Source organism: Malaclemys terrapin, chromosome 9, assembly GCF_027887155.1.
Source record: "Malaclemys terrapin pileata isolate rMalTer1 chromosome 9, rMalTer1.hap1, whole genome shotgun sequence".
NCBI lineage: Eukaryota > Metazoa > Chordata > Testudines > Emydidae > Malaclemys > Malaclemys terrapin.
In genome coordinates this window covers 90,520,094-90,546,219 of record NC_071513.1, presented here as the reverse complement: position 1 = coordinate 90,546,219, position 26,126 = coordinate 90,520,094, and the positions used below count along the sequence as shown (strand labels likewise).

The 26,126-nt window shown below is 41.2% G+C and overlaps 1 protein-coding gene across 9 annotated transcripts in view; it reads left to right on the top strand.

Annotated features, from left to right (window-relative positions):
• The window catches only part of TNIK (TRAF2 and NCK interacting kinase), a 313,537-nt gene that overhangs the window by 272,742 nt on the left and 14,669 nt on the right, over positions 1–26,126 (top strand). For 6 of the 9 annotated variants that reach the window (XM_054040025.1, XM_054040031.1, XM_054040026.1 and 3 more), the window contains 8 exons: positions 688–785; positions 7,833–8,017; positions 11,951–12,077; positions 15,805–15,969; positions 21,643–21,757; positions 22,411–22,581; positions 23,740–23,883; positions 25,407–25,541. In XM_054040025.1, coding sequence (XP_053896000.1) covers positions 688–785; positions 7,833–8,017; positions 11,951–12,077; positions 15,805–15,969; positions 21,643–21,757; positions 22,411–22,581; positions 23,740–23,883; positions 25,407–25,541 — 1,140 coding nt within the window. Of the gene's footprint in view, positions 1–687; positions 786–1,485; positions 1,510–6,082; positions 6,086–7,832; positions 8,018–11,950; positions 12,078–15,804; positions 15,970–21,642; positions 21,758–22,410; positions 22,582–23,739; positions 23,884–25,406; positions 25,542–26,126 lie in introns of all 9 variants that reach the window. The other 3 variants (XM_054040032.1, XM_054040028.1, XM_054040027.1) reach the window with 3 other exon arrangements.

The window sequence follows — 26,126 nt, the reverse complement described above, 5'->3', positions numbered from 1 at the left end:
GCAAGTCACTCAGGGCCAGGCTGTCCATGACCCTTAATTAAGAGTATTGCAAGAGCCAGGGACCACCTCAGTTTGTGAGCTCAGGAGCACAGGTATTGCTTGCGCTCTTTCTCTCCCTGCATCCCAGAAGGTGCAAGTCACCACCCAAGGAGACTGGCCATGGGCTGTCCCCATTCTTTACAGGCTCACTACCACAGGGTGGTGCATCTTGCTTGCTCTTTCTCTCTCTTGACCAGGGAGCTGGGGTGAGATTGTGCCTCAGCACAATCCTTTCCCACGCTCTTGCTGCAGCTGGACACGTCTGTATCACTCCACACAGGGCTCTGCCTATGTGGCACAACCTTAATCTCTGTAAAGCGAGGACAACACCATTTGCCTACCTCCAAGTTCGAGGTTGTGAGTGAGTGAGGTGAGATAGAAGGGGCTCTAGAAGTGCAAAGTGCTGTTTGATGGTTCGTTTCTTAGACAAGCAGAGGGTTCAAACAGGGAGACAGAGAGACTGTGACTAGATTATGTGTTTTTAAAAACATGGAAAATCATTTTGAACTGGATCCTGAAATGAAAGAGGAGCCATTGGGTTTCTTAGAGGAGCCATTGTGCAAAGATGCGCAACGTCGTTCTGCATATTCTGCTGCCTGGTGAAAGTCTGTGATCTCCCACTAACAACAGTGATTTGTGTTTGCCCAGGAAATGCCAAACCTGAAGGGTCACCTGTGCTCTCTCATGAGCCGTCTAAGATGAAACAGGAGGACAGCAGGGATGTGACACGACCAAGCCGACCTGCTGTGAGTCTTAAATTATGCCTCGGTGGAATTTGCCATGTTTTCATTAATGGCAGTCACGCAGCCTTGGAACCCGTAGAAAGAGGCAAACGCAGTCCCATCACTAGTTTTAAGGCTCTAAATCTGCAGTATAGCAAGAGTCCATGGGATCTATTCATGCATAGAGATTGCATGGTTTACAATGGCCCCAGGCAAGAGAAGAACTTCAGCACAGCTTAATTTTACGCTTTGATGGATCGGGGCCAGAGTTTGCATATAGCACACTTTGGCATTGTGTTACTTAGGGTGATTTCTAAAGCAACCTTGCAGAGGGGGAGCGGGGTGCTGCGTTTAAAGGCTTGGTACCCAGCCGTTGCTAGTCACCCCAGTTTAAGAAAGAACTGGCAGTAATTTCTGTGCACTTTTATTTTATTACTTTTTTGGCAAAGGCCCATGAAAAACCCTTCCAAAGTCTCTGGTTGAATGTTATGTCTGATGTTTGTATTTTAAAACTGCGGAGTGCGTTGGGCTCAATAACCAAATGGATTTCCACTGTTTCTCTCTTTTAATGTGTATTAATGTTTTGTTGATGTTGTTTTTCTTTACACTTCACAGCGTTGCGCTAACAATTCTAATTTTATTTCTAACCTGCTTGCCCTTCCTCTGGCTTTTTCCTGTCCCGATCTGTTTCCTCTGACGCTGATTAATCTTCCCTTACTCCCAGAGCTATAAGAAAGCTATAGATGAGGTTAGTGATATATTTTCTTAGTTGGTCATGCCTTTGCAAGGTTGACTAGTTAGAGCTTAATATCAAACCATGTTTTCTTAGTGCTGACATTCAAAAAGGTGGCAATGCTAGCATGGTTCAGATTTCAGATCTGGAAGATGGTATTTAGATACAGTGAGCTAATCTAAGGTGGGGGGGGGGAGAAATTGATCTGTTAATACATTTTGCTCAGTATATTTGGCTTCACAAAATCCATTTGCAGAGCACTTGCACAAAGGCCAAACCAAGAACTACTGTACTGTGAACCTTCATGAGCAGAACAAATCACTTTATCAGTGTTCTGTGGATTTTATAGGGAATAAACTGAGATTGGAACTTTCTTACCCTGACAAAGGCTGTCTTAATGGATTGCAGCAAAGGCCAGATTCTGCTCTGTTCCACCCGATGTGACCCCTTTGGTTTCAATGGGAAGCACAAATTTAGCTAACAGCAGAATTACCCGCTTTTCAAATGAAGCCATGTCCTAATAACAATCATTCTTTTTGACAGCGTGTGCCAGGGCTGATGCTCTGAGATTGCATTGCTCTGGCTGTCGCATGATAACTTTAGGGAGCTGGTTAATCGCACGCAGGTGAAATATTAATTTATAATATTATGAGCCAGATTCTCAGCTGGTACCAATTGGCATTGTAGTTAGCAGACTAAGAATCTGACCCTTTACCTTTTAAGGCCTTGAGTATACTTGGGGTTTGCACTGATGAATGGCAAATCCTAAGTGCAGACAAGGAAAGCAATGACTTACACTACTTGAGCTTGCCCTGCTTCGGGTAAGCACAGCTGATCCAAATCGCTGTTTTTCTTGCCTACGTGTGGGGTTTACACAAGCGCAGCTATACCGATTGCAGCTATACCATTGGCTGGCATTGGGTCTAATCTCAAGTATAGACAAAGTGCCAAATTAACACTTAAGGGGAGAAAACAGGGCCAGATTCCAATGTCTTTGCTCATATTGAGTAGTACCTTACTCTACTGGTACCCCCCATTGATTTCAGTGGAACTGTAAACAGAGCAAAGCTGCTATTCAATGTGGGTAAGGATCTCAGAGTTTCACTCTTTAATAGCAGTTCAGATAACCTCATTTTAGAACATAAGAATGGCCATACTGGGTGAGACCAATGGTCCATCTAACCTAGTATCTTTTCTTCTCCCATGGGGAGATATTTTTGTTTTAAAAATATCAAGGTTAAAAAAAAATCAATGTTTATCATAGTGAATTTGGTGGTGACATGTTAAAACACATTTGCTGAATGAAAAACCATTTGTGTTTTATTGGTAGTGTAAACTCCCCTGGGTTCATTTTAGGACCAAAAAAACGGGTACTTCCACTTCTTTAGAAAACAGTTAGTAGGCATGAGCTCAGATATTTCAGAAGTGATGGTGGAATATGGAGTCCTTTGCCCCTGAGCAATGATTTGATTGGCTCTGTCTGATTCTGAGTGATGAAGACTTCACCAAACATTGCCACAATTTGTTGGCACCCTGAATGAAAAGAGCAAGGATTCAATGGATGTGGATTCTGGGATATTCTCTTGCACTCCCTAGAGGAGCGCCATGCAGAACAAGGTTAGAGTACATAAGTGGGCAGTATAGGTTGAAGATTGCACAGTCACTGTCCCTTCTGTGGCTAATCTCATCTCATCTGCTAGGACAGTCACAGTAGCAGCTTTTTGGACATACAGATGTCACTTAATGCAGTTGTAATTGTGATGCCACAAAATATTTCTAGTTAATACATCAGAGTAGGAGTGAATTTATACTAAATAGAAATGCTAATAAAGGGCCAAATCCTGCCATGTGCTGAGTAGTTCTCTTGTGAGGGCCTAAGTGCACTCAACTCCCCTTCACTTTGGTGTGACTTGAAGGCACTCAGCATCCTGCAAGATCGGGCCCAAAGTTACGCAATGTTGTCAGGCAAATGCAGCAAATCTTCAGAGCTGGTTTGCGAGGTGGCTGCTTCTTGCCAGGTTCTGCACGTGGATTTCACTAATATAGCTGATGAGATCTGGGTTCACCTGAGCTGTGTCGATCTTCATATTTAATAACAGATTTTATGTTGGCTTCCAAACCTATCCACCACTTCACCAGTAACCACAGTGCAATTGCATTCAGATAACTGGGTTGAATCTAGAAGGCTCAAAGCTAGTGTTGCTACAATGAGTGTGGCTTGGCAGTGCCAGTTTTGCTGCCCATCCATATTTTTAAACCCAAAAATTAAGTTATATGAATTTTACACTTCTTACCATATGTAAATATTATTAAAACAGATTTGTACATCTAACAATGTTGAAGTCTTAAATATGTACACAGAAAAGACTGTATTGTCAGTAGTACATTTCTGATCTAGTATTTATGATATGTCTTACAAATATTTGAACATGCACTAACCTCTGTTGTTAACTGGACTGATAATTTGCATTTCTACATACAGTGGTAAGTGACCCCTTTCTAAAATGATTTTCTATAAAAAGTAGAAGAAATAAAAGAGAAAACAGCTAGCTAGTTCTCTTGGACTGAACAAGAGCAATGCATTTTGCTTAATGAGAGAGCTTGCTAATGAAAACATTTCAATCAATATCCAGATAGGGGCAACATTAATGTAAAATGAGGTTTAAATGAGCTTTGTGATTCTGGAAACTGAACTGACCTGTTTCCAGAAAATATTAAATCTAAAGAAGTCTTTGCAATTAAGAGCAATTTAATTGCACTGGTAGTGCGATCTCATATGTTATGTCACCTTCAGTAATAACATTTCAAACATATATTTGGTGCTAAAGAGCACTTTCTTTCTAGTTGTTGTATTGGGGGTTTTTTGGTCCAAGATTGAGGCAATGAATCAGTAAAACTCTACAAAGTGATTATCTAGAGAAAATGAGAGCATCAAAGAATTAACCACCCCACGGCAGAACCTACTCTGGAAAATATTGATTACCTCATGGTTTTGTCTGACACTGAGAGTATTATTGCTACTATAATTTCAAAATTAGATATTAAAAACTAATTAAGCTGGTATTAAACAATACTTGTTAACTATCTGTTGATGATGGCTATGGCAGACTGATAATATATTTGTTAATCAACACTTTGTGTCTGGTTGAAGGATTGTAACACTCCCAGACTTTTCTAAAGTTGAGAGATGTTCCATGCTTGTTTTCTAAGCACTAGATTCCATCACTATTACTTGAGGTTGTACCTTACCCTGGGAGCAACCTGATTAATTTAATAATAGAATAAGTTACTGTTCAATGTCTTTAGGGATGGTCGGACGGCCCTAAGAAATCAGAGTTCCATGCTCAGATTTCAATCTCTTAGTTGCTGCAGTTTGTGGGCAGAGATAATGTGGCTGCAATTTAATATGCACAGTTACCTTTGCTTGGAAATTGCAGGTGTGAAAATAGAGACCAGTTTTTATCTGGTCTCTTGATACTTGGAAATAATTGGTGCTAGTCCTAAATGGTAGGGAGAATTACAACTTTAAAAGAGATGCTGTGTTGCAATTTTCTTTTATACTGCTTTAAAAAATTGGGGGAAATCTAACCAGTTCAATGAAAAGTGATTACTAAATGATTTGGTTTTTGACTATAGACTGAAAACGTCTTTAGATAGTTCAAATTTTAATTTATTCTTATTTCATCAGTTTAGGAAAACCAAACAAGCCATAGAAGCTGCTTGAGTAATTAGTTGTCATGATTATGGATTTGACTGTATTTCAGTCACCAAGTTATTGGCATTGGAAATAAACTCTTAAATACCATATTCTCTCTTTAGTAATAATAAAGATTCTTTCTTAAGGAACGGGCAACATTTCGTTTTTGTGAGAAATGTAGCATATCTGAACAATGTTGCCTAATGGATAGAACACTAGACTGGAATTCAGGAGACCTTGGTTCTATTCCAAACTCTGCCACTAGTCTGCTGGGTGACCTTGGGCAAGTCACTTTCCCTCTCTGTGCCTCAGTTTTCCTGTCTTTAAAATGGGGATAATGACTAACCTCCTTTGTAAAGTGCATGGAGATCTATAAATGAAAAAGCACTATAGACAAGCAAGGTATTATTTCCTGTAAAACAGAACTTGAATTTTAATTTCATTTTACTTGACTGGCATTTATGGGACCTGGTCAAAGCTCATTGAACTCAGTGAGTCTTTCCATTGACTTTAATGGGCTAGAATATGGTCCTCTATTTTTAGTCATGAACCCCTAACCGTGCTCTTTAATATGGAATATGTTCTTATCTATTTCTCAAAGCATGGATGAGATGATGTATGTCAATTATACACTGACCTAAAAAATGATCCTCATGTTTTTTCTGTGGCCATGTTGCACGTGCTTAGTGATAGCAAGGCACAGAAAAGTGCGAGAGGAAAAAGCCCTTCCCAGAAGTGGATGTCTTGCTGCCACAGAAACCAGAAGTGTTTCTATAGGAACTGCCAAAATCTAAACTTGGTTACACTGACCTCAAATGAATTTGGTATGGTTGCATGGGAGTAAATTAAAGGGGTCACAGCTGCTAATCAATAGGGTGTAACTGGGAGCAGCATGTAGGCATGTCCCCATACTAAGTCATTGCATTGAGATAAAGACTACTGACCTAAAACCATGATATTAATAAAAATCCCCTTTGAAGTGTGAAACAGTCATGATGTTTCTTTTTTACCCTTCAAATGATTGATAGTTTCTGATGGTTTCTCACTGCAACAGGCACCAATTAAGTCTGACTTTAGGGCAAATTTAAATGTCAATAAAGCATTTTAGTTGATCTGTGTGGAATTAGGGATGAATGATTACTTATTTCACTTAATGCTGTGAGGGCTTCATTTTGAGTTTCTAATCCGAATGATGCCCAAAGAGTTTATTACGTCCTTAAGCCAGGAATAACAAACAACTAAAGTAAAATTTGCTCTACAAAATATTACTGCTTCTCTATTAAAAATAGGCTGGATTTTCAGTCTCAATTATATGTTTTTCATATTTTTTTCCTCTGCTGCCAAGGGGTAAATTTTAAGACCTCCCTGTACAATTGTAATTAATATTGTTATCCTAGTCACTCTGCTGGAACAGTATACTGGAGATTTGTGGAATGCAGTAGAGAGAGAATATGGCCATAAGAAAACTGTGGAATTTAGTATTTTTCAATGAGTTTCTTTCTCCCTAATCCTTTATCTCTGACCGAATGCACTGATGGCTACATCGGTCACTAATATAGGGAGAAATGGTAAGACTGACAATTGCAATACGTTGTTTGTCATGTGCATGCTTTGTGCAATAGAATACTCTAACCCATTCTAATTAGAGCTCTCATACTTTTTTTTTTTTTTTTTTTGCCCTACTGCTTCCCCCTGCATTGCTATAAAAGCATGTAAGATAATAAAAAGTCTATTTTCTACACGGTGCCTGCAATGTCCCTTGTACTTAAGTAACTGTCTATTTTACATAACTGTCAGGTCTAAGGTTTCATCAAAGTCATGGTAAACTGAAAAATGGCTCTTTTATTTATTTATTTTTATGACTTCTACTTCTTTTTCATTTTTTTCTTAATTTTCAGGCTAGGAGGTACAGTATTGCACATTTCACATAAAGTGTTTAAGCTATTTCTGCTGAGGGCTTTTTTTGTAATTGTTGTGGTTGACTCAGAGCCATGACTCAAAAACTTCATCAAACTTGGTGCTGCAGTGAGCTGAGCAGTTTGACTCTGATGCTGTGTCACTGCTTCCCGGCAACTTCCTGCCAGCTCAGACTGGTAATTGAAACAGATCTTGCCCTGGGGATTGCACCATTCTGTCGGAAATGCGACCATTGCTTTCTTTCCAACGGCATTTATAACAGAGCAAATACCATTATGGTGTGTCTTTGAGAGGCTCAGAAGAAAACAGGTTTGGAGAATTTCTCCTGCAGCACTCTCCCTGTGAAATAACATTGTTTTCCAGTTTACTATGATGGTGACTGAACATCACCTTTTCAACAAATATAATTTTGACGTGTATATACATATGTGTTTATATATATATATACACACACACACACACACACACACACACATACATACAAACATATTAAAACATAGGTTGGCTATTGATTTTCAACAAGCATAAAGTCAGTTTCATTTTGTTTAATAAATGCTACACGCTACAAACATTGTTTTATGTTTGTTTGATGTTTGTGATAATTCTGTTATGCTATTTCTTGTTGCTCGTGCTGTAGCATTGGCTTTCGAAGAGATATGTGTGACACTTTTCTTGCTTTAAATACAATTCACGTTGGCTTTTAATTTTTTTGGCCTCCCCTTAGGACCTGACTGCGTTAGCCAAAGAGTTGAGGGAACTGCGTATCGAAGAGACCAATCGCCCTCTGAAAAAGGTGACTGACTACTCTTCCTCCAGCGAGGAATCAGAAAGCAGTGAAGAGGAAGAGGAGGATGGTGAAAGTGAAACGCACGATGGGACAGTGCCTGTCAGTGACATCCCAAGACTTATGTAAGAGACCAAATTTATAAGGGCAAGGCTGTGAAATTGCAAAATGTTTTTCTCCTCAGGAAATCATAATTTTACCTTGATGCACAATAGTTCCCAAATTGGTCCATGGACCACTGACAGTCCACTGGCCACCTGCTGGTAGTCTTTGGAGAGTTGGCAGGTCACATGGGCCAGCTCCTCCTTCTTGCTGCCATGTGCTTCACTGTCTAGGCTCCTCACTGAGAATTTTAAGTTAAAAATACATCAATACTTCACTGATTTTATTTTCCATGTAGGCAATGTTAGTCGTTATAGTCACAGGCACGTGAATGGGAAGAGAGAGGACTGTATGACACTCTCCGCTAAGATGTGGTCTGCATTGTGGAAGAGTTTGAGAACCATGTAATATTGCACTGACCTTCCTATTCCTATTGCTTCTGGTGTGGTGGTGCCAATATTCCATCTTTCTGAGTTCAGTGAGTGGTCCAGAAGCTCAGTCACAACTTTGGATGATTCATTGACTCTGAAAATCAGTATTTCATAAGGCCAATTGGAAAGTTATTTACTGGGAGAGATCAAATTCTCAGCATTGCACTTAAATTAATGGGCCTGATCCTACTCCCATTGAACTCAGCAGCAAAACTCCCACTGAGTTCAGTGACAGCCAGATCAGGCCTACTGTAGTTGCTATAGTAACTGTACATGCTTTTCATCTTCCAAAACCACAACAGAACAATGCTCAAGGGCCCGATCCTCGAATATGTTGAGTGCCTGCTGTGAGGCATGGCACTCCCTCAATTCTCATTCTATCTTTATCAGCTATTCTGTGGCCCTGATCATAGTATCTGAGCCCCTCACAATGATTTATGAATTTATCTGCACAGTCCCCTCTGAGATAGCAAAGTATTATGAACCCTGTTTAACAAATGGAGATTTGAGGCACAGAAAGATGAAGGGCCAGATCCTCAGCTAGAGTAAATTGACTTCAGTGGAGCTATGCTGATTTCAACTACCTGAGGATCTGGCCTTCAGTGGTCAGTGCAAGGTCACACATGAATCCTGTGGTAGAGCCAGGATTAGACCATAGCTCTCCTGGGACCCAGTTCACTGCCTTAACCTTAGACCATCACTGGCATGGAAAGAATGAAATAAACAGGGGGGAGTTACAGACTTAAAATCCATGTACTACAGCATTAAGGTTGTGACTCCTTTGCAAGTCACTCGTTGTACTTGGGTATTGCAGTGTTATGAGATTAGCGCAGGTTGTTACCTGTAGTCCCAAAAGGTATGTCTTCACTGCAGAGTTAACGCAAGTGATCGGGACCCAGATTAGTCTAGCCCAGGTATGAGTAGCCACACTGCAAAGCCACACTTGAGTTACTGTGTCCTCACTCCTGCTGTGTGTATTGCTAGGACTTCTGGGGGCATATATCATGGTTTTTCTGCTGCAGTAAGATGAGCCACTCTGATTCTTTCCCAATGAATTGTGGGAGAACTTGTCTCCCCTGGGCACACAGGATGAGAGGGGGAATTGTGGGAAGGTATTAGAGACTATCAGCACTCAAGTGATTTAACCTATATCTGTAATGAGTGAGTTACCAGCCCAAGTGAAAGTGGCACCCAAACTCTAACCCACAACTCAACCAGGCTTACAGCACTGCCAAACTTGGGAGGGAGGTTAGGGGCAACACCTGAATAAGAATGTATGTTAACTGCAGGGAAGATGTTCCCAAAGTGATTGCAATATACATGACCGGGCAAATCACAGATAAAGCATCAAATTCACAGGTGGGATAACTCCATTTGCACCTGCTGATACCAGTTGTGAATGGGATTCAGAGTCTAAACATCAAGAACCCACGTGCCAATAAACATTCGGGCACACTTACAGTGCTTGGACACAAATGGGTGCACACACACGACATAAGCAATGTTCTGTGGACAAAAGGTGGGACTTTGCACGTACATTGTGCATGCACATTTTTATGGGCGCTGCCCAAAGTGGCCTGTTTGGCAACAGTAGCCATTGAGAAGGAGGTGTGCACCTGAATAATGCATTTAAAAATAGATTGCTTTGTGTTGATTGAAAACACCCAATGAAAGCATTCTCAATGCAGGACTTATCAACAACTTCATAACAGCTGTTGACATATTTTGTAATATAGACAGTCCTGGTTAACCCTTGCTTGGTTTGCCGTTGACCTCTGAGTTCAGTTGAATTTTTGTGTGGCCCCGCTATACCAGTAAGAATTGACAGCACTCAGCACCATGCAGGATCAAGCCATGAGCACTCCAGGGTTGAATGTGTTGAAGAATGAAGTGCAAATGAAGTTTGATGTATCTATACTTACTCAGCACCACGATAAACTTAGTCCAACCTCTCTAATTCTAATGCATACCATGAGGGAAAATGGTATGTGTTAAATATGTATTAAAACACATCTTAAACTATCGTGCTTTGTTTATAATATATCTATAAGACCTTGTCACTTTATTTCTAGCATTATAAAGTACTTCCCTTTCTTGTTTTGATGATACCAGGAGAACACTACTTGTGGCTTGCAGGGCTTGGTGCTGTCCAATGAAGTAATGAGAGCACTCTGTAATACCATAAAGAGATAGGCAGGGGGAGCCCTTTTTATATATGCACACTACAGTATCTTACATGGGGACAAGCTTAAAGCATGAATGCAATATACTTCTAATTCACACAATAGGTAAGGCACCTTATGCCAGTGGAGGATCAGGCATGGTGGAGCTCTGCTTCACCAAACTGCCTCTAGAATGTCCCTGACATCAGGGCCGGCTCCAGGCACCAGCTCAGCAAGCAGGTGCTTGGGGCGGCCAAGGGGAAGGGGCGGCAGGTCGGGCTCTTCAACGGCAATTCAGCGGCGGGTCTCTCGGTCCCTCTTGGAGGGAAGGACCTGCCACCGAAGTACCGCCAAAGAAGAAAGCGGCACGGTGGAGCTGCCGCGGATTGCAATCGCGCCTGTTTGGGGTTTTTTTTTGTTTTTTTGTTTGTTTGTTTTTTTTGTCTTGTTTTGTTTTTTTTCCAGCTTGGGGCAGCAAAAACCCTGGAGCCAACCCTGCCTGACATGCCCTCTCTGCTTCTCCCTCTACATAGGGCAAATTCTTCACTGGCTATTTCTGGCCACTTTATGCCAATTGCATGTTGCAAAGTGGCTTTAACAGATTGGAGAATCACCCTCTGTCTCTTGCCCTTTTACTTGTATTTGTGAAGACTGAAGGATTTTCTCTCTGGAGATAGCAGTTGTACTGCTTGATCATAAAACTCTTTGCATTAGCCTCCAAGTAGACGGTTAGACTTTCTTTGCTCTTACAATCAGGTGCATGTGCATACAAGAACAAAATGAGCAAGATTACAATAGGCAAGAAATGAATGACACCCTATACCCGGCTAGGGGCATGAGTCAGAGCCCGAGTCCCACTTTGACTCAGGTGCAACCCTGGTCATTTACAATGTGGATGCAGGTCAAGCTGCAACATCGAGTCAGAAGGGCTGCATAGTGCAGTATGCACATGTTAGCATGGCTGTGAGATCCAGGTCCAGCAATCATAAACCCAGGTTTACCATGCAGTGTGGATGCTCAAGCACTGGCTTGGAAACACTGAGTCCACAAGCCCAGGTCCCACAGGTTATGTCTACAGTGGAATAAAAGACCCCCAGCATTGTTGTGGCTGGCATGGGTCAGCTGGCTTGGGCTTGTGGGGTTTGGGCGGCAGGGCTAAAAATTACTGTGTTGACATTTAGGCTTGGGGACCCTTCCCACTCATGGGATCCCAGAGCTTAGTGTGGCGTGTAGACATAACCTTAGGTCCTTTGTAGTACACCCAGTTCCATTCCATCTTGAAATAAGATGCAGAAGAAATAATACATTTTTCTACATTAATGACAGAAATTTGCAACGCTAATGTTTTCCATTTTACCACCAGACCAACAGGAGTTCCTGGAAGCAATGAGCCATACAACATAGGAATGGTGGCATCCCATGGTCTAGAAACACCCCATGCAGATACATTTAGCAGTATTTCCAGGGAAGGGACTTTAATGGTAAGGGAGGTAAGTCGGAGATAAGAGTTTCTCTGGAACATCTTCAGGAGGTTTTGTCTTCGTAATCATGAAAAACAATTATACTGTGTATTCTAAACAGAAAATGATTGATTAAATTGTGCTCATTAATGGCTCAATAATATAATTATACTGTATAAATAAATATGACAAACAAATGATTCTCACAACGACAAACAGCAGTGAATAGTAATACTAGAAGACTGGGATGGGATTTGATTTAATTTACTCTGCTGTAAAACCAGAGGAAATCCAAGCCAAAAGGGTTGCTTTCAATTTACACCATTGTTAGAGAGATTGGAATCTGGCCCAAAGTTTCCCGTTCTCGTCACCATTTTTCAACTCCTCCCCACCTCCACTTAGCCATCTGCCAAAGACATTCAGTTGATTGAGTATAATTATAACTTCTTATCTGAGCACTCTAATTGCAATATCTTGGCTCCTGTACAAGGAGGACCAAAAAACCTAGAACATAATGTCAATGACTGCATTTATGAAGACGATGGAATGCAAAGGTGGAGAAGTCTCCTGGCTGGACATCAAGCATGTCTCCAAAGGTCACAATAAACTTGACTTCTGGTTTTAAGGAATTGCTGAAGTAAAGCTGTGGTCATCCCACAGAATATTTTGGGTACATTTTTGGCCTTTCCAGTTTGAAATCATGGTCCCCCACATTCATCAAATCTCCCCAGTTCAATTCTATTTGGTTTCTATTCCACCATTCTTGAGTCTCATATGGGTCTCCTGGTGAGGAGTGCAGTATGTAAACAAGGATGATTTAGAGAGAGACTACTTTGATTTCCACTGCATTATGATAAAAGAGCAAGACTGAGCCTCACATTAAAAAAAATTGCCCATGGAGAAGCCTCAGATTCTTTCTCTGTTGCAGTTCTTTATCATGCTGTAGATTTTCCTGAAACAGGCGGGTGGTATTTTCCTGAAAGGCCCCACTCTGTTGGCAGGTGTTGATCTTGTTGGGGGAGGGGTTCGGCTGAGTCAGTGCAGCCAGTGACTCCTCACCCTGCCTGAACATAAAGGAGTTGAGAGTGGCTGCCTAGAAGGAAAGGATCTAGGATGTGGGGTGGGCAGTCCTGAGGGAAGAACCTTAGGAGCTGCCAACCCTGTGGAGTCGGTTTGAGCTGGTCTTTGATATCTGATTGTTTAGAAATAAAGCCAAACCCCAGGAGGGATGTGAGTTTGGACTTTACATAGTGTGGGAGGTCTTTGTTTTTATAGTAGATTGGAAAAGGTGCCTACTCACAGTCCCCAATTTCTTAGAGCAGAATGATTTATTACTATATCAATTCTTTTTTCCTTTGGGGAAAAATAAATCTTTTCAAGGGCTAGCCTAGGTGACCTGTGAACAAGCATTTGCCCTCCAACAGTAGATAATGTAGCTGTTTGCCCTCGTCAAAATATTACTCTAGGCCACGGCAGGGATGGGGAGAGGAGGGCAGCACTGTGGTCCCAGACTCTCCACTAGCGAAACACATGCCAGCTGGAAGTAGCCATTTGCAGGAAGAATATACAAAGAAAGGTGAGAGAGCTATTTGCTCCCCTTTCGAAATAGCCAAAGACTTCTCACTGAGACCCAAAGCAAGGGAGAGCAATCCCATGTAACTCCAGAACAAAGAAAGGAGACAGCAGAAAAAGCCTCACAACTTGAACTTTGTCCTGCCACAGAATCAGAAATGGATTCAGTGCAAAATGAGCACATCATATAAAACCCATCTAATCCACTGCCGTCCCTCAGCCTGGTTTGTACAGAGATTCTTGAAGCATAGTGATACTTGTCCACCTTGTCATGCCAGTGAAGTTAATTAAATTGAATACAAGTACAAGCCACGACCATGATTAACCAGCCACTTTTGAAATGCTGGTATTAAGCATTGCTACTGTAAAACTTGCTCTGTGCAAACAATACCAAGTGAGAGCACTGGTGTCAGATAAGGACTTTAAAACTAACAGGCAGCTGAAAAATCTAACTGATAATAGAAAATATAGTGTCATATACAAATCTTCTGTTGTTCTCTTACGACCTTATCCAAAGCCCAATGAAGTCAATGGAAAAACTCTTGTTGACTTCTATGGTCAGGGCTTTTCTGCCCTCTTCCATGCACAAGGACAGTGCCCAGCTTTAAGGTGAAAGGTGTTCAGTAATCAAAGGACATTTCCTTTAGCCCATAAGTTAACTACTTATGCTAAACGATCTGTTCAATCTTGTGTTTAGCTGTGACATTGTTAGCATTTTTCCCAGACCTGAAGAAGAGCTCTGCATAGCTTGAAGGTTTGTCTCTCTCACCAACAGAAGTTGGTCCAATAAAAGATATTACCTCACCCACCTTGTCTCTCTAATCTCCTGGGACCAACAACGCTGCATGAAGCAAATGGCTATCACACTTAGCAGCAGCACTTGTTATCCTAGTCAGATTGTGTTTTGAGGGGTCTTTACAAACACTTCAGATGGACACATCTCCTTAGCTACAGAAATTGATAGGCTGCAGGTGTGATTGCTAATAAAAATAGCAATAGGGGGAGAACTTCCATAACAATACCTGTCTGCATGGGAAAAGCACATTCTAGAGAGGGTGATTTGCCCGTTTGAAAGAAATGGGGCCCTTGTCTGCAAAGGTATCTGATATAGACAGTTACTTGGCAGACACAGTTATGTCATGGAGAAATGGAGACTGACCTTAAATTCTAAACATTGATGGGCCCCAAAGCAGTTTCAGGCAAATCATTTCTTCCTTCTTCTGTCTTTGGTCCTCGACTAACCTGAGAATTTGGCAGCTGCAAGGATCAGGGCTATGTCATCTGTGGCTGCATATCACAACCCTAGTAATCTTTCAGGTACAGTCGCCTGCTCACGCATTTCTCTAATAACTGATATTAGTAGCAGTTAGTTGGATTGTAGTGCCCTGCCTGTGAGTTCTGCTAGACTCCTGATTCTCCAAACAGGTATCACACATGACTTGTGCAGTCTAGAGAGAAGATCTGCTTTGTTGGTTGCCAGTGGGGGCCTATAAGAGAGGAGAGAATTAAATAAGACTTTCTTGGATTAGAGCGCTTACCTAAAAATGCATCTGGAGTAGGTTTGTCTCCTCTCCACAGAGGCGTGTAACCCTTGTTGACACTAATGGGAGCTTTGTGTGCATAGCAAGACAAGAATAGATCTGTTATTCTGTGGAAGGGAAATGTTGATGCTGTTCACTGGTGTTTTGTACTCCAGAAGCATGCTTTTGGAGCTGTATTAACGATTGTGGAAATCCTGCAATCAGACCCTTTATCGCTGTAGCTTTTAAAAGGCAGAGGGACCAAATCTGCCCTCCATCATACAAACCCAAATCTCTTGGAAGTCAATGGGCCTTGGCCTATTCTCACGGACTGACTTGGGTGTACCATTGGACCCAGCGGGATTTGCACCTGCATGCCCAAAGTGAGAATTTGGCCTATGGTTACTTTGTTACAAAAAGGTTGATTCAAAATCATTGGCATCATCCGACGTCTCCTGTTGGTGTAACATGGCTAATTGCTTCTAAAGTTACTTTGTGATTAATTCTCTCTTTCTCCTGTTTTATATTTTGCTGCTTGCCAGATGTGCATGGGGAGAATATGGCAGAGAGGGCTCTTGTTCTGTGCTTGCTTTGATACCTGGGTTACTGCAGTAGATCTATTTGTTTTTTCCTTCTCCTCTTCCTTGTACCTTGTGTCTCTGCAGACCACTGGTGAAAAAAAGCGTTCTAGCCATGCAGCCAGCAATGGCTTTGCTGGGCACATCAATCTCCCTGATCTGGTGCAGCAAAGCCACTCGCCTGCAGGCACACCGACTGAGGCCCTGGGGCGAGTCTCCACGCATGCGCAAGACATGGACTCAGTGGCTGAAGTAGGTGGTGGGGCCTCTTTGTTACATGGCTATTCCTCTTCCTTCACATTGCTTTGAACAAGTATTAACATCCTCTGAGGAAGGGGCTTTCTCAGTGTTTTCCTCCAGTCATCTCTGCTCACCTCTCTTTGTTTCCAGTCCAGGATTATGATTATGAACGTAGTTGAAGTAACATTGAATCCACTTAGTAATAGGTAAATCGTTATATGTTTTAATGGTGGAAATTTGCACTAGGACTCATTTCAAACCCAGCAGTTAATGTCAATGTTTAGTGATGTTGGGCTTGAACCAAACATCCCAGAAGTTTGTGACAGTCCAGATGTGGGTCTCAACTTAACAACTTGGGGTGAAATCTTGGCCCTATTGAAGTCATTTTACCATTGACTCCACTGGGGCCCGGATTCTACCCTCTGGCTCATCTCTAATGGGAAGTTGAACTAAAAGATTGGTTAGAAAGATGCTGTGAAGTTCTTTAGGCCAAAAATGTAGCATACCTTTCAAGTTGTGGGTGTTTCTATTTAGGGTGAAGTGACTCTGATACCAGCTGCTTGGCAGTGAAGTGGTTAAATGTGATTTTTTTTTTTCCTGCATAGGATACAAAAATCCTAACAAACTCAAGTTCTTACATATAAACAAAGTGAATCAAAGCCTGCCATTCATAGTCACTTACTATATATCATACACACTTGTCTTTGGGCCAAATTCTGCTCTCAGATGCAAGCCCACATCACCCAGTATTAAGTAAAATCTGTGGGTGAATGTCCAATAAGAAATAAACCTTTTATTTTGTTGTGTAGATCATTTAGTCTATGTCCTATCATCTTATTCTCTTCACTTTAGATTATCCAGCTGTTTTAAGGATCCCTTTTAATAAAAATAAATTAAAAATCTGCTAGGAATAAAGGATCCCATTCCTTGTAAAATGTAAGGATCTATGGTACATGTTTTGGCCTAAAGGTTTTATCTGTTTCCTTCTAAGGACAAGAGGGAGTCAGTTGTTTATAAAAGCAAATATTTCTGAGGTCATTCTCAGACTGTTTTTAAAAATGGAGACACAACATGAAGGGATTGTGTTTAAATATATACATTTATAGTGTCTGTGCCAAAAAAAATCCTGTAAGTTTCAAAAATAGAATTTCTGGGGCTGGACAAGCTGAGGATGGGTATAAGCTGAGAGTTTTGGCTTCAGTTCAGACTCACGAATGACTCACAGTACCGCTAGCAAAAACCTCCTGTCATAGCAGGAATCTGCATAGATGTCTTGTTGCATAGAAGTTTGGAATGGAGGATGGAACTCACCCCAGAGCAAGTGTGTACATACTTAAGCCCTGCATAAGGGCTTCATGGGGTCTGTGTTGTCTATGAGTTCATGCAAGGCTGCCTATATGCCCCTATGCAGCAGGGCAAAGATCCCCATGCTAGCCTCGTATATGTGCAGAAGGCCACATTGGGAAAGGGCATCAGTCACATTTATACAGATCCAGCGGCCCCAGGTGCCTCATACAGATGACATGGTCGGGCTGCAGCTGCTATACAGGCTCAATGGCTAGAGGAGTAGCTGTGCAAGAACTGTGTAGTAGCACTTTGCCCTGGCCCTGTTTTGTGGGGTTGGAATATTCTGTGTGGGTGGAATGGATTTCTCCTTTAGTGAGAGGGTTGTGGGAAGAAGAATTCTAAGTGTTCGCAGTCTATTCCTGCAGAGAAATATTTTTTTCAACATTACTTCACCATCACCAGATTACCCCAACATTACTTCACCGGATTGTGGAATCTCCATCTCTGGAGATATTTAAGAGTAGGTTAGATAAATGTCTATCAGGGATGGTCTAGACAGTATTTGGTCCTGCCATGAGGGCAGGGGACTGGACTCGATGACCTCTCGAGGTCCCTTCCAGTCCTTGAATCTATGAATCACACATGTATTCTAACTGCCCTATGGCAGACTCAGATTACATGTTCATCCCTTGTGAAACTGTCTGTCATGCTGACTAATGTCAAAGAGAATATAGAGAGTATTGTGGCATGTACCTGTGTTGTGCAGGAAGGGAGTAAGATGACCCAAGCTTGTTTAAAGTGAATCCTTTGGGTATGTCTATTAAAAATCAATTTTCTTGTATTTTTTATTTTGGTCACTTTAATCAAGAGTGGATTTGAACCTAGGCTACGGAAGTGACAGATAGTGATTACTCTACCTGTATAGCTCGGCAGAACCAGCCGTGATATGTCAGGGCTAAACAGATTGGAGGAGACCTAGTATTATCTCAGACTGCAGCTTGGGAAGCTGAGACAGAGGTTTATAAAAGGTTGAACGGGACCTGCAGGAAGATGAGGTCTTAATATTTAAATAACAGATTTGAAAGTTATTAAAATGCCAGCGTCTTAGATGAAGAATAGCTGAGTCTGAGCAAAGAAAGAAAAAGCTTGACGCATCAGAATGGAGGATTTCATCCATTGTAAATCGTTTATTTGAAAGTGCCTTATCCTTAGTTGGGGAAAAAAAATCCCTGTAAATATTAAATTTTCCCTTCTAGAGTTGCTGATGCTTCATGGAAAATTTTGAAAAAGACATTTTATGTAGAAACAATTCTGCTTGTGTATATTTATCTCACACCCACAAAATAGTGCCTGTGTGTGTATCTATGGATTATGTTTTGCTAATACGTTTGCATGAAAGTATGATCTGTTTTTTGCAGAGTTCATCTCAGGCTGTTAATTCTCTGCATGGGAATTACTTATTTTTTATTTTTGACATCACATTCTGTTGTTATGGAGACAACAGTGATGTCACAGAAGATTATGAATAGGAGAGAAAGGTAGGGGGAAAACAACAGGAGAATCATGGAAGGTAGGCACCGAAAACAACTGCTAGCTCATCTGAACCATCTCCCTGCCAGTGCAGGAATGTGCCCGAAGGTACAGTGTCTAGTGTTTTCTCTGGTTAATGTTAAGTCTTAAGCAATGAGGCTGCTTCTACTTTCCTTGGTGGCTATTCCACAGTACATCTTCCTGTCAGGAAGCTTCTCCTGATATTAGGCCTACATTTTCTGTTTCTAAATGTAATCCCCTTAGCCCTAGTTATATCTCTTTGTACCATCCTAAATGATCCCTCTGCCATCTTGGTGTTTACACCCTTCACATATTTGTAGGCTGTTAAAATAGTTCCTTAATCATACTTTAGCCAGGCTTTACATAAGGGGGTACAGTTTATAAAGTCCCTACTCCCATTGACTGTCAATGGGACTTTGGCTCCAAAGTCACTTAAGTGCTTTTGAAAAGTTTATTCATAAAGCTTTTTTCAAATTTCCTTATGTCCGCCCTCCCAGTCCCCTGATAGTTCTTGTTGCAGATGAACTGTTTATTCAAACTGGATTTTTGTTCATTGTGATATTACTTTATGCTTTTATGGCATTTTCCATCCTCAAACTTCATTTGTTTGAAGTGTGTTGAATAAGAGAAGATTCACGATTCCTCTGTGAGGTAGTTGTGGTCACTATTCTGATCCCCCAAGGGCATTCTGGGACATAGAGTATAAGTGACTTGCCTTAGGTTATGCAGTGTGCCAAAGTTCAGAGCCAGAATTAGAACCATGATCTCCTGGCTCCCAGTCCTTCCGCTTTAATAATAATGACCGCCTTGACCCCTTTATTTATTTATTTATTTATTTATTTATGGTATAAAATATCCTTGGTGATAAATAGCAGAGAAGAATAGGGAGAATCTGACATAGCAGAATTGTTTCTAAATCAAATGCCTTTCGGAGTGTTCCATGAGTTAGACTTTAAGAAGACCTTCATTCACCGAACCTTCACAGGGAGATTTTGGAAGCCAAATATCTGAATCATGAAAAACTCGGGAGAGCTCTTTTCAACAAAATATTTGCTCTTAAACTTATTAGCTTAATCCGTTCCTTGGAAGATATTTGCTTGAAACCCGAGTAGCATTTTGAGGGCAGTGTAAGATTATGCTTCCCTTCGAGAGAGCTACCCTTATAAAAGTGTATGCTTATCTTCTTGTAGTCAGGATGTTATGCAATTACTCAATGCAGTGGCTTTGAGCTCTGGCTTTGTACAGAGATAGCAGATTTGATTTTGGCCCTTGGTGGCTTAAAAGAAATCTGTGCTAGGGAGGAAAAATGAGAGTGGTGTTTCTTCTCTTGTGGATACACTTGATTCTTGCTATTTTAACAGCGTTTAATATAGGTCATAAATATAGCATATCCTGAGCAAATGAGATGATAGAAAAATAAGCTGCTCAAGTATGGGGAAGAAAACATGCCACCATGAGTCCCATGATAAGAATTTCATTTTGTTCAGGAGAAGGTCTTAGCCTCGTTTTCCTGCACTAACAAAACATGAGTTTTAAAATAGAGCAATGTGATGGGAGAACTTTCTCTCACTTTCCTGTCGCAAAGTCTCAGCTTTGTCATCAGCTATGATATGTTCGGTTTAGTTTTATTAGCTAAGAAATGACCTTCGGGGCCCTCACATTTTTTAATTGTGCAGTCATTTAAGTTAACTTCTTGAAACAAAGTAGCCCATTGAAATACCTCCAATCCTGAGTGGTATGATTTAATAACAGTGTATATTGTGCATGTGAAGTGGTTACATCCATGGGATACACTGCAGAACCATGGTAGATCACAGAGCAACGTGATAAATTTCATTTAACACATTTCTTGGAACACCTCACCTGGGCTCTACCCACTAATCCACTTCTGCCAGGAGTTGGGACTACTTCTAAGACACCGAATCTCTGCTACCAACCTGACACAAAAATATTTCCTCCCCTTTCCTACCCTCTGCATCCCCACAAACATGTGATTTCCTATGAGAATTTAAAGTAGATTGACAAATAAGATGAGCAGTATTCAGTCCTGGACCAATGATAGATTTAAAGTCCAATATCACACACCCCATCAGGACCAGAAATGGGTGTTGGGTTTTTTTTAGAGGGCCAGGATTTGTAACTTTACCAATGGGATAAATATTTCTATTTTTCCCCTGGCATATCTCAGGGTAGTGAATAGCCAAATTGTCACATTATTATGTCTGCAAAAGCTCACCAAGGCAATTCTCAGAGGTTTCTAAAATGTATTACTTATTTTCTCTCTTTCTGAGAACTGTATAGTTGAAGATATGCTAATTAAAACATCTTAGCTTTACAAGCATAGGCATCCAAAAAAAGCAATGGGAATACTTTAAAAAACTCTCAAACATTCCTGCAATGGTTTTTCTGTCAAATGTGTGGCATGTCCCAATTACACACTGATGCAGGTCTATGTGGTTTAAAATTTTCATTTGTGCTTGTCTGGGATGTCCTGCAAAATTCACTCCTGGATTCACCATTCATGAGATACAGTCATCCCAAACCTTTGTCAAGAAGACTTTTCTTCCACATCATCATGTGTTCGGTAATTAGCACTCATGGTGCATATTGTAGTACCTTTCATTTTCAAAGCACTATGCAAACTTTCGTGAATCTACCCTTTTTATATAATGTTTATTAATGATTTTTTCAATGTATATAGAAAACTGATCTGACAGGGCAAAGAGAGTGGTTTTAAACAGTCCCCCATCTGGGAAGATTATAGTTTGTTGTTCACTGGAAGCAAAAACATTGGTATTAAGTATTATTCCCTTCCTCTGAGCCATCATCCTCTTTCTTGCTTTATAGTATGGCATGGGAAGTAGCACCAAAGCCTCTTTCACTCCGTTTGTGGATACCAGAGTGTATCAGACCTCCCCTACTGATGAGGATGAAGATGATGATGAGGAATCATCTGCTACAGGTAGGAAGCAATGCAGCCAACATGGGGTATGGACTAAATGAGATCAGAATGTACACCCAGAACATAACCCAAACCTTAAAACGTCCATCCAAAACCCAGAAATGATGAAATACCATGAGAGAGGTCTGAGGGGAAGCAAGAACTATAGGGAAAATGTGCTCACCCTCCCTGTCAGTGGGGGAGAGATTTCCAGGACTCTTTTGCAGACTCCAGTAGAGGTTTAGCTAGTTAAGAAAGTTTGGTTGCTGCTATCATTATTTATTTAATTGTACCAAGACCCCATTGTGCTAGACACTGTTCAAACACAGACCAGAAAGATAGTCCCTGTCCCACTGAGCTCACAATCTAAGTATAAGACAAGAAATAGCAAGTGGATACTGACAGACCGGAAGGGAGCTCAAGGAAACAATGAGACAATTTTGGTGAGCATGACACGCTGTGGTCTTAGCACACCAGCTACCTAAGCTTTTGGTGTTCATCCATCACCTAAATATTTATCTTAAATCAAAGGCCAGGTTGTTTGTTGCATTTTTAATGTCTTCTCCCTAATCAGAAAATAAAATGAACATTTCCCTACTGGATCAAGCAGACTGGAAAAGTAGCCCAGTTGTGATGGAGTTGAGGAAGCTGTTACTAATATGTTTTCTTTTTAGCACTGTTTACCAGTGAACTGCTTAGACAAGAACAGGCCAAACTGAATGAGGCAAGGAAAATCTCTGTGGTAAATGTGAACCCTACCAATATCCGCCCTCACAGCGACACGCCGGAGATCCGGAAGTACAAGAAGCGCTTCAATTCGGAAATACTTTGTGCTGCTTTATGGGGTAAACTGCTAACTACCTAACACTCGTTGCAAAGTTTTCTAGAGCCTGGGGCTAAAAATGAAACGTGAATGGTTTTAAAGACTACTTTTCACCATGCGACCATGCCTCAGTCTGCAGCAGCCTCACGCTACACAACAGGCACTTCGAGCAATTTGTAACTGATGGAAACTTGAGGACCCAAGAGCTTGTCTGCATCGTGAGTTACTGTGCAGCAAACCCAGGTGTGAATCTACAGCACACCAGCTTGCCAGGCAGTAGCATCTCTTGTGGACACTGCTACACTGCAGTGAAAGTCCCAGAGTGCAGCTTCACTACTTGAAAGCACAGTAATTTGCTATGTAGGCAAGCTCTAAGTTAAGTATCCACATCACCTGTAGCCTCTTAAATGGGCCCTTAGACACCCAAAGGTGTCCCATTACCAGTTAAAGCCCCCAATTTCAAAGGTGGGTGTCTAACTATGCATTCAAGCTTGAAAATTGATATCTCTGTTTCAGAAACTCATTCTGCCTTGTATTTGTTTCATCACTATAGTGTATTGTCCAGCAATTTATGATATAAGTGCTTGCTTTTAATGGTTATGCTATTGTAGTCAGGGTACTAAGAGGCAACATGAGGTAAAATTTTCAAGATTGCCCAAGTGATTCAGCAGCCTAAGTCCAATTTTCAATAGTGAACATCAATGAGAATTAGCAGCCTAAGTGTCATGGATTTTTTCACTACTGAAAATGGGTCTTAGGCAGCTAAGTTACTTGGGCATTCTTGAAAATTTTACTAATGCTCTAGTGATAGAGCAGTGGACAGGGACCTCTCCTCCTTACTGTGCTGGGCAACCTTGGCCAAAACACTTTTCACCTCTTCGCCAATGTGTAAAATGGAGATAATAATATCTACAGAAATGGAAATGAAGTCATGGAGTGCTCCTCATGATGCTGGCCATATATATGGTACATAGTCTGATGCTAGATTGGTACAGTTGTGATTGTTGTCCTTCCTGGGAGCCTGAAGTAACAGACAATGAGATTTAAGGCCTGATTCAAAGTCCATGGAAATCAGTTGAAAAACTTGCATTATCTTCAATAGGCTTTGGACCAAGCCCTTAAAGCGGCAGCAGTAGTGCAGTGCGGTTTAAGTCATCCCATTTGCTTGTTTAATATCTAGGTGTTAACCTACTAGTGGGTACAGAAAATGGACTGATGCTGTTGGATCGAAGTGGCCAAGGAAAGGTCTACAACCTGATCAACAGAAGGCGATTTCAACAGATGGATGTGCTAGAGGGACTTAATGTCCTTGTAACAATATCAGGTACACCTGTCACTCTGCTTCACTGTTCACAAGCCTTTCCTTTCTAATTTCCTGGGAGCAGTTCTGTCTCAGACCGAACCCAGCCCCTTAATGTCAGAAGAAGGACTGTAGGATTAGCTTTGAGTTTAATTACAAAATCAAAGAAATTAGATTTGGAAAACACCTCTTAGGGCATCTTGTTCCATCCTCAACTGCAAGAGTGCCCAGCTGCACCACTATAATCAAGGGCTTGTCACCATTTCAGTTTTCAGCCAACAACTCTGTGCTCTTGACCCTGAATCAAAGGATAATTTGGTATTTAAATATTCAAGCCTGTTTGTATAGGCACTCCGTATGCAGAACTCCCATGGAAGTAATGTGATGGTCCCACCTATAGAGAGGCTACAGAATCAGATCATTAGAATAAGCTCCCATTTGAGAAAGCTGACACTAGTATCCCCATCATCCATAGATGGGAGGGGATAGGGAATTGCAGAAACCTTTCCTGTTCACTTATTTTTCACATTTAATTCTCACTGGGTAGAGTGATCAAATTTACTCCAATGAAATAATTTGATAGCTGTAGTTTTGTTTGTGATACTGTCCCTTTCTCTCATTTATTTAATATTTTCTTCCTCCTGAGCCTACTAACCACTGAAGTGTAGACTTTTCTTCCCTTCACTGAAGATTTTCTTTAAAAATGCTTCCTGATTTACCTTCTTATATTGCTTCTATGTACTTTTGTAAAGAATATAAATTATAGGAATTGTAGTACCATAGGAAGAAAAATGTGAAGGTAGAACTCCACTAATGAGCATCTGTGGTGAGCTTAACTAATACAGACTTGCCAAGGTGATTGGAATATTGCGTATGTGTGATTTGAAATTCTCTGAGTTGGGTATTAGCCAGTTAATCTATTGGCTAATGGCTTTACTCCACTGACTTCAGTGGGAGTCATGTAATGCATCTGAACTGGGTCTTTTTTAAGGCTCACTAGTGATAACCCATGAAATATTTACATTTGAGTAACAGGATATGGGCTCATGTCCTGTTAGACTGCAGCCACTAGAGGGTGACATGATCACACTCTCCCAAATCTGACAATCTGTCCAGTAGACTGCAGTGCTACACCACATAGCGAGACACAGAAACTTAGTGTGTGGTCAAATAATAGAATTTATCTCAAATAGCAGTAGCTGGTGAGCAAGATTAAAATTACAGAGCTACTCAGAAGGGTTTGTGGACCAGATGATGTCAGAAGGTGTTTAGATGTGGGAGAATGGTATGAGGAAAGCTCATGCGGTGAGGTTGGAATGTGTAGTGGATCAATGTTATGCAATGCTATGACCCTAAATGAGTTGTGATATGCAGGGATTGAACCCAGGACCTCTGGATCCAAAAGCATAAGCCTTCACTGCCAAAACTAAGACACTCTTTTGTTAGCCAAAACTCATAAACCTGTAGTGGTGGCTGGGATACAGAGGGGGACAGTGTGTCACATTGAGTGAGTTACAGATTAATTGTATTTTTTCATTTTTCACTAGGAAAGAAGAACAAGCTGCGAGTTTACTACCTTTCATGGTTAAGAAATAGAATTTTACACAATGACCCTGAAGTAGAAAAGAAGCAAGGCTGGATTACTGTTGGAGACTTGGAAGGCTGCATACATTACAAAGTTGGTAAGTGGAACAGGATGTATGTACTGTATCTGGTCACCTCATGAGGATTTCACTTGAAGGATGTTTTAAGAAATTCAGTGTAGCCATTAAAACCACAAATTAAGCAACCCCTACATTCAGGGCCGGCTTTAGGAAGGGCGGGGCCCAATTCGAACATTTTTGGCGGGGCCCCGGCAGGGATGACTAAAAAAAAAATAATGGGAAAAAAAAGCCTTTCATTTCTTCCATGTATTATTTACTTTCCATAACTATATAAATAATAAAATTATATATTATGTACATTGCATCATATATGCTGTTGATCGGTTATTAATGAGCTCCGTTTCACGTGTGTGGGTCCCCGCCACTCCCTGAGGGTGTGCTAGGGTGACCAGATGTCCTGATTTTATAGGGACAGTCCCGATTTTTGGGTCTTTTTCTTATAGGATCCTATTTATCCCCCACCCCCTGCCCCGATTTTTCACACTTGCTGTCTGGTCACCCTAGTGGTGTGCACATGTGTGGGTGCCAGCTGTTCCCTGCCCCCCTCATTGAAGCAGGTGTGCAGGGTTACTGCCCTGGGAACTGCAGGGCACCAGTGGACAT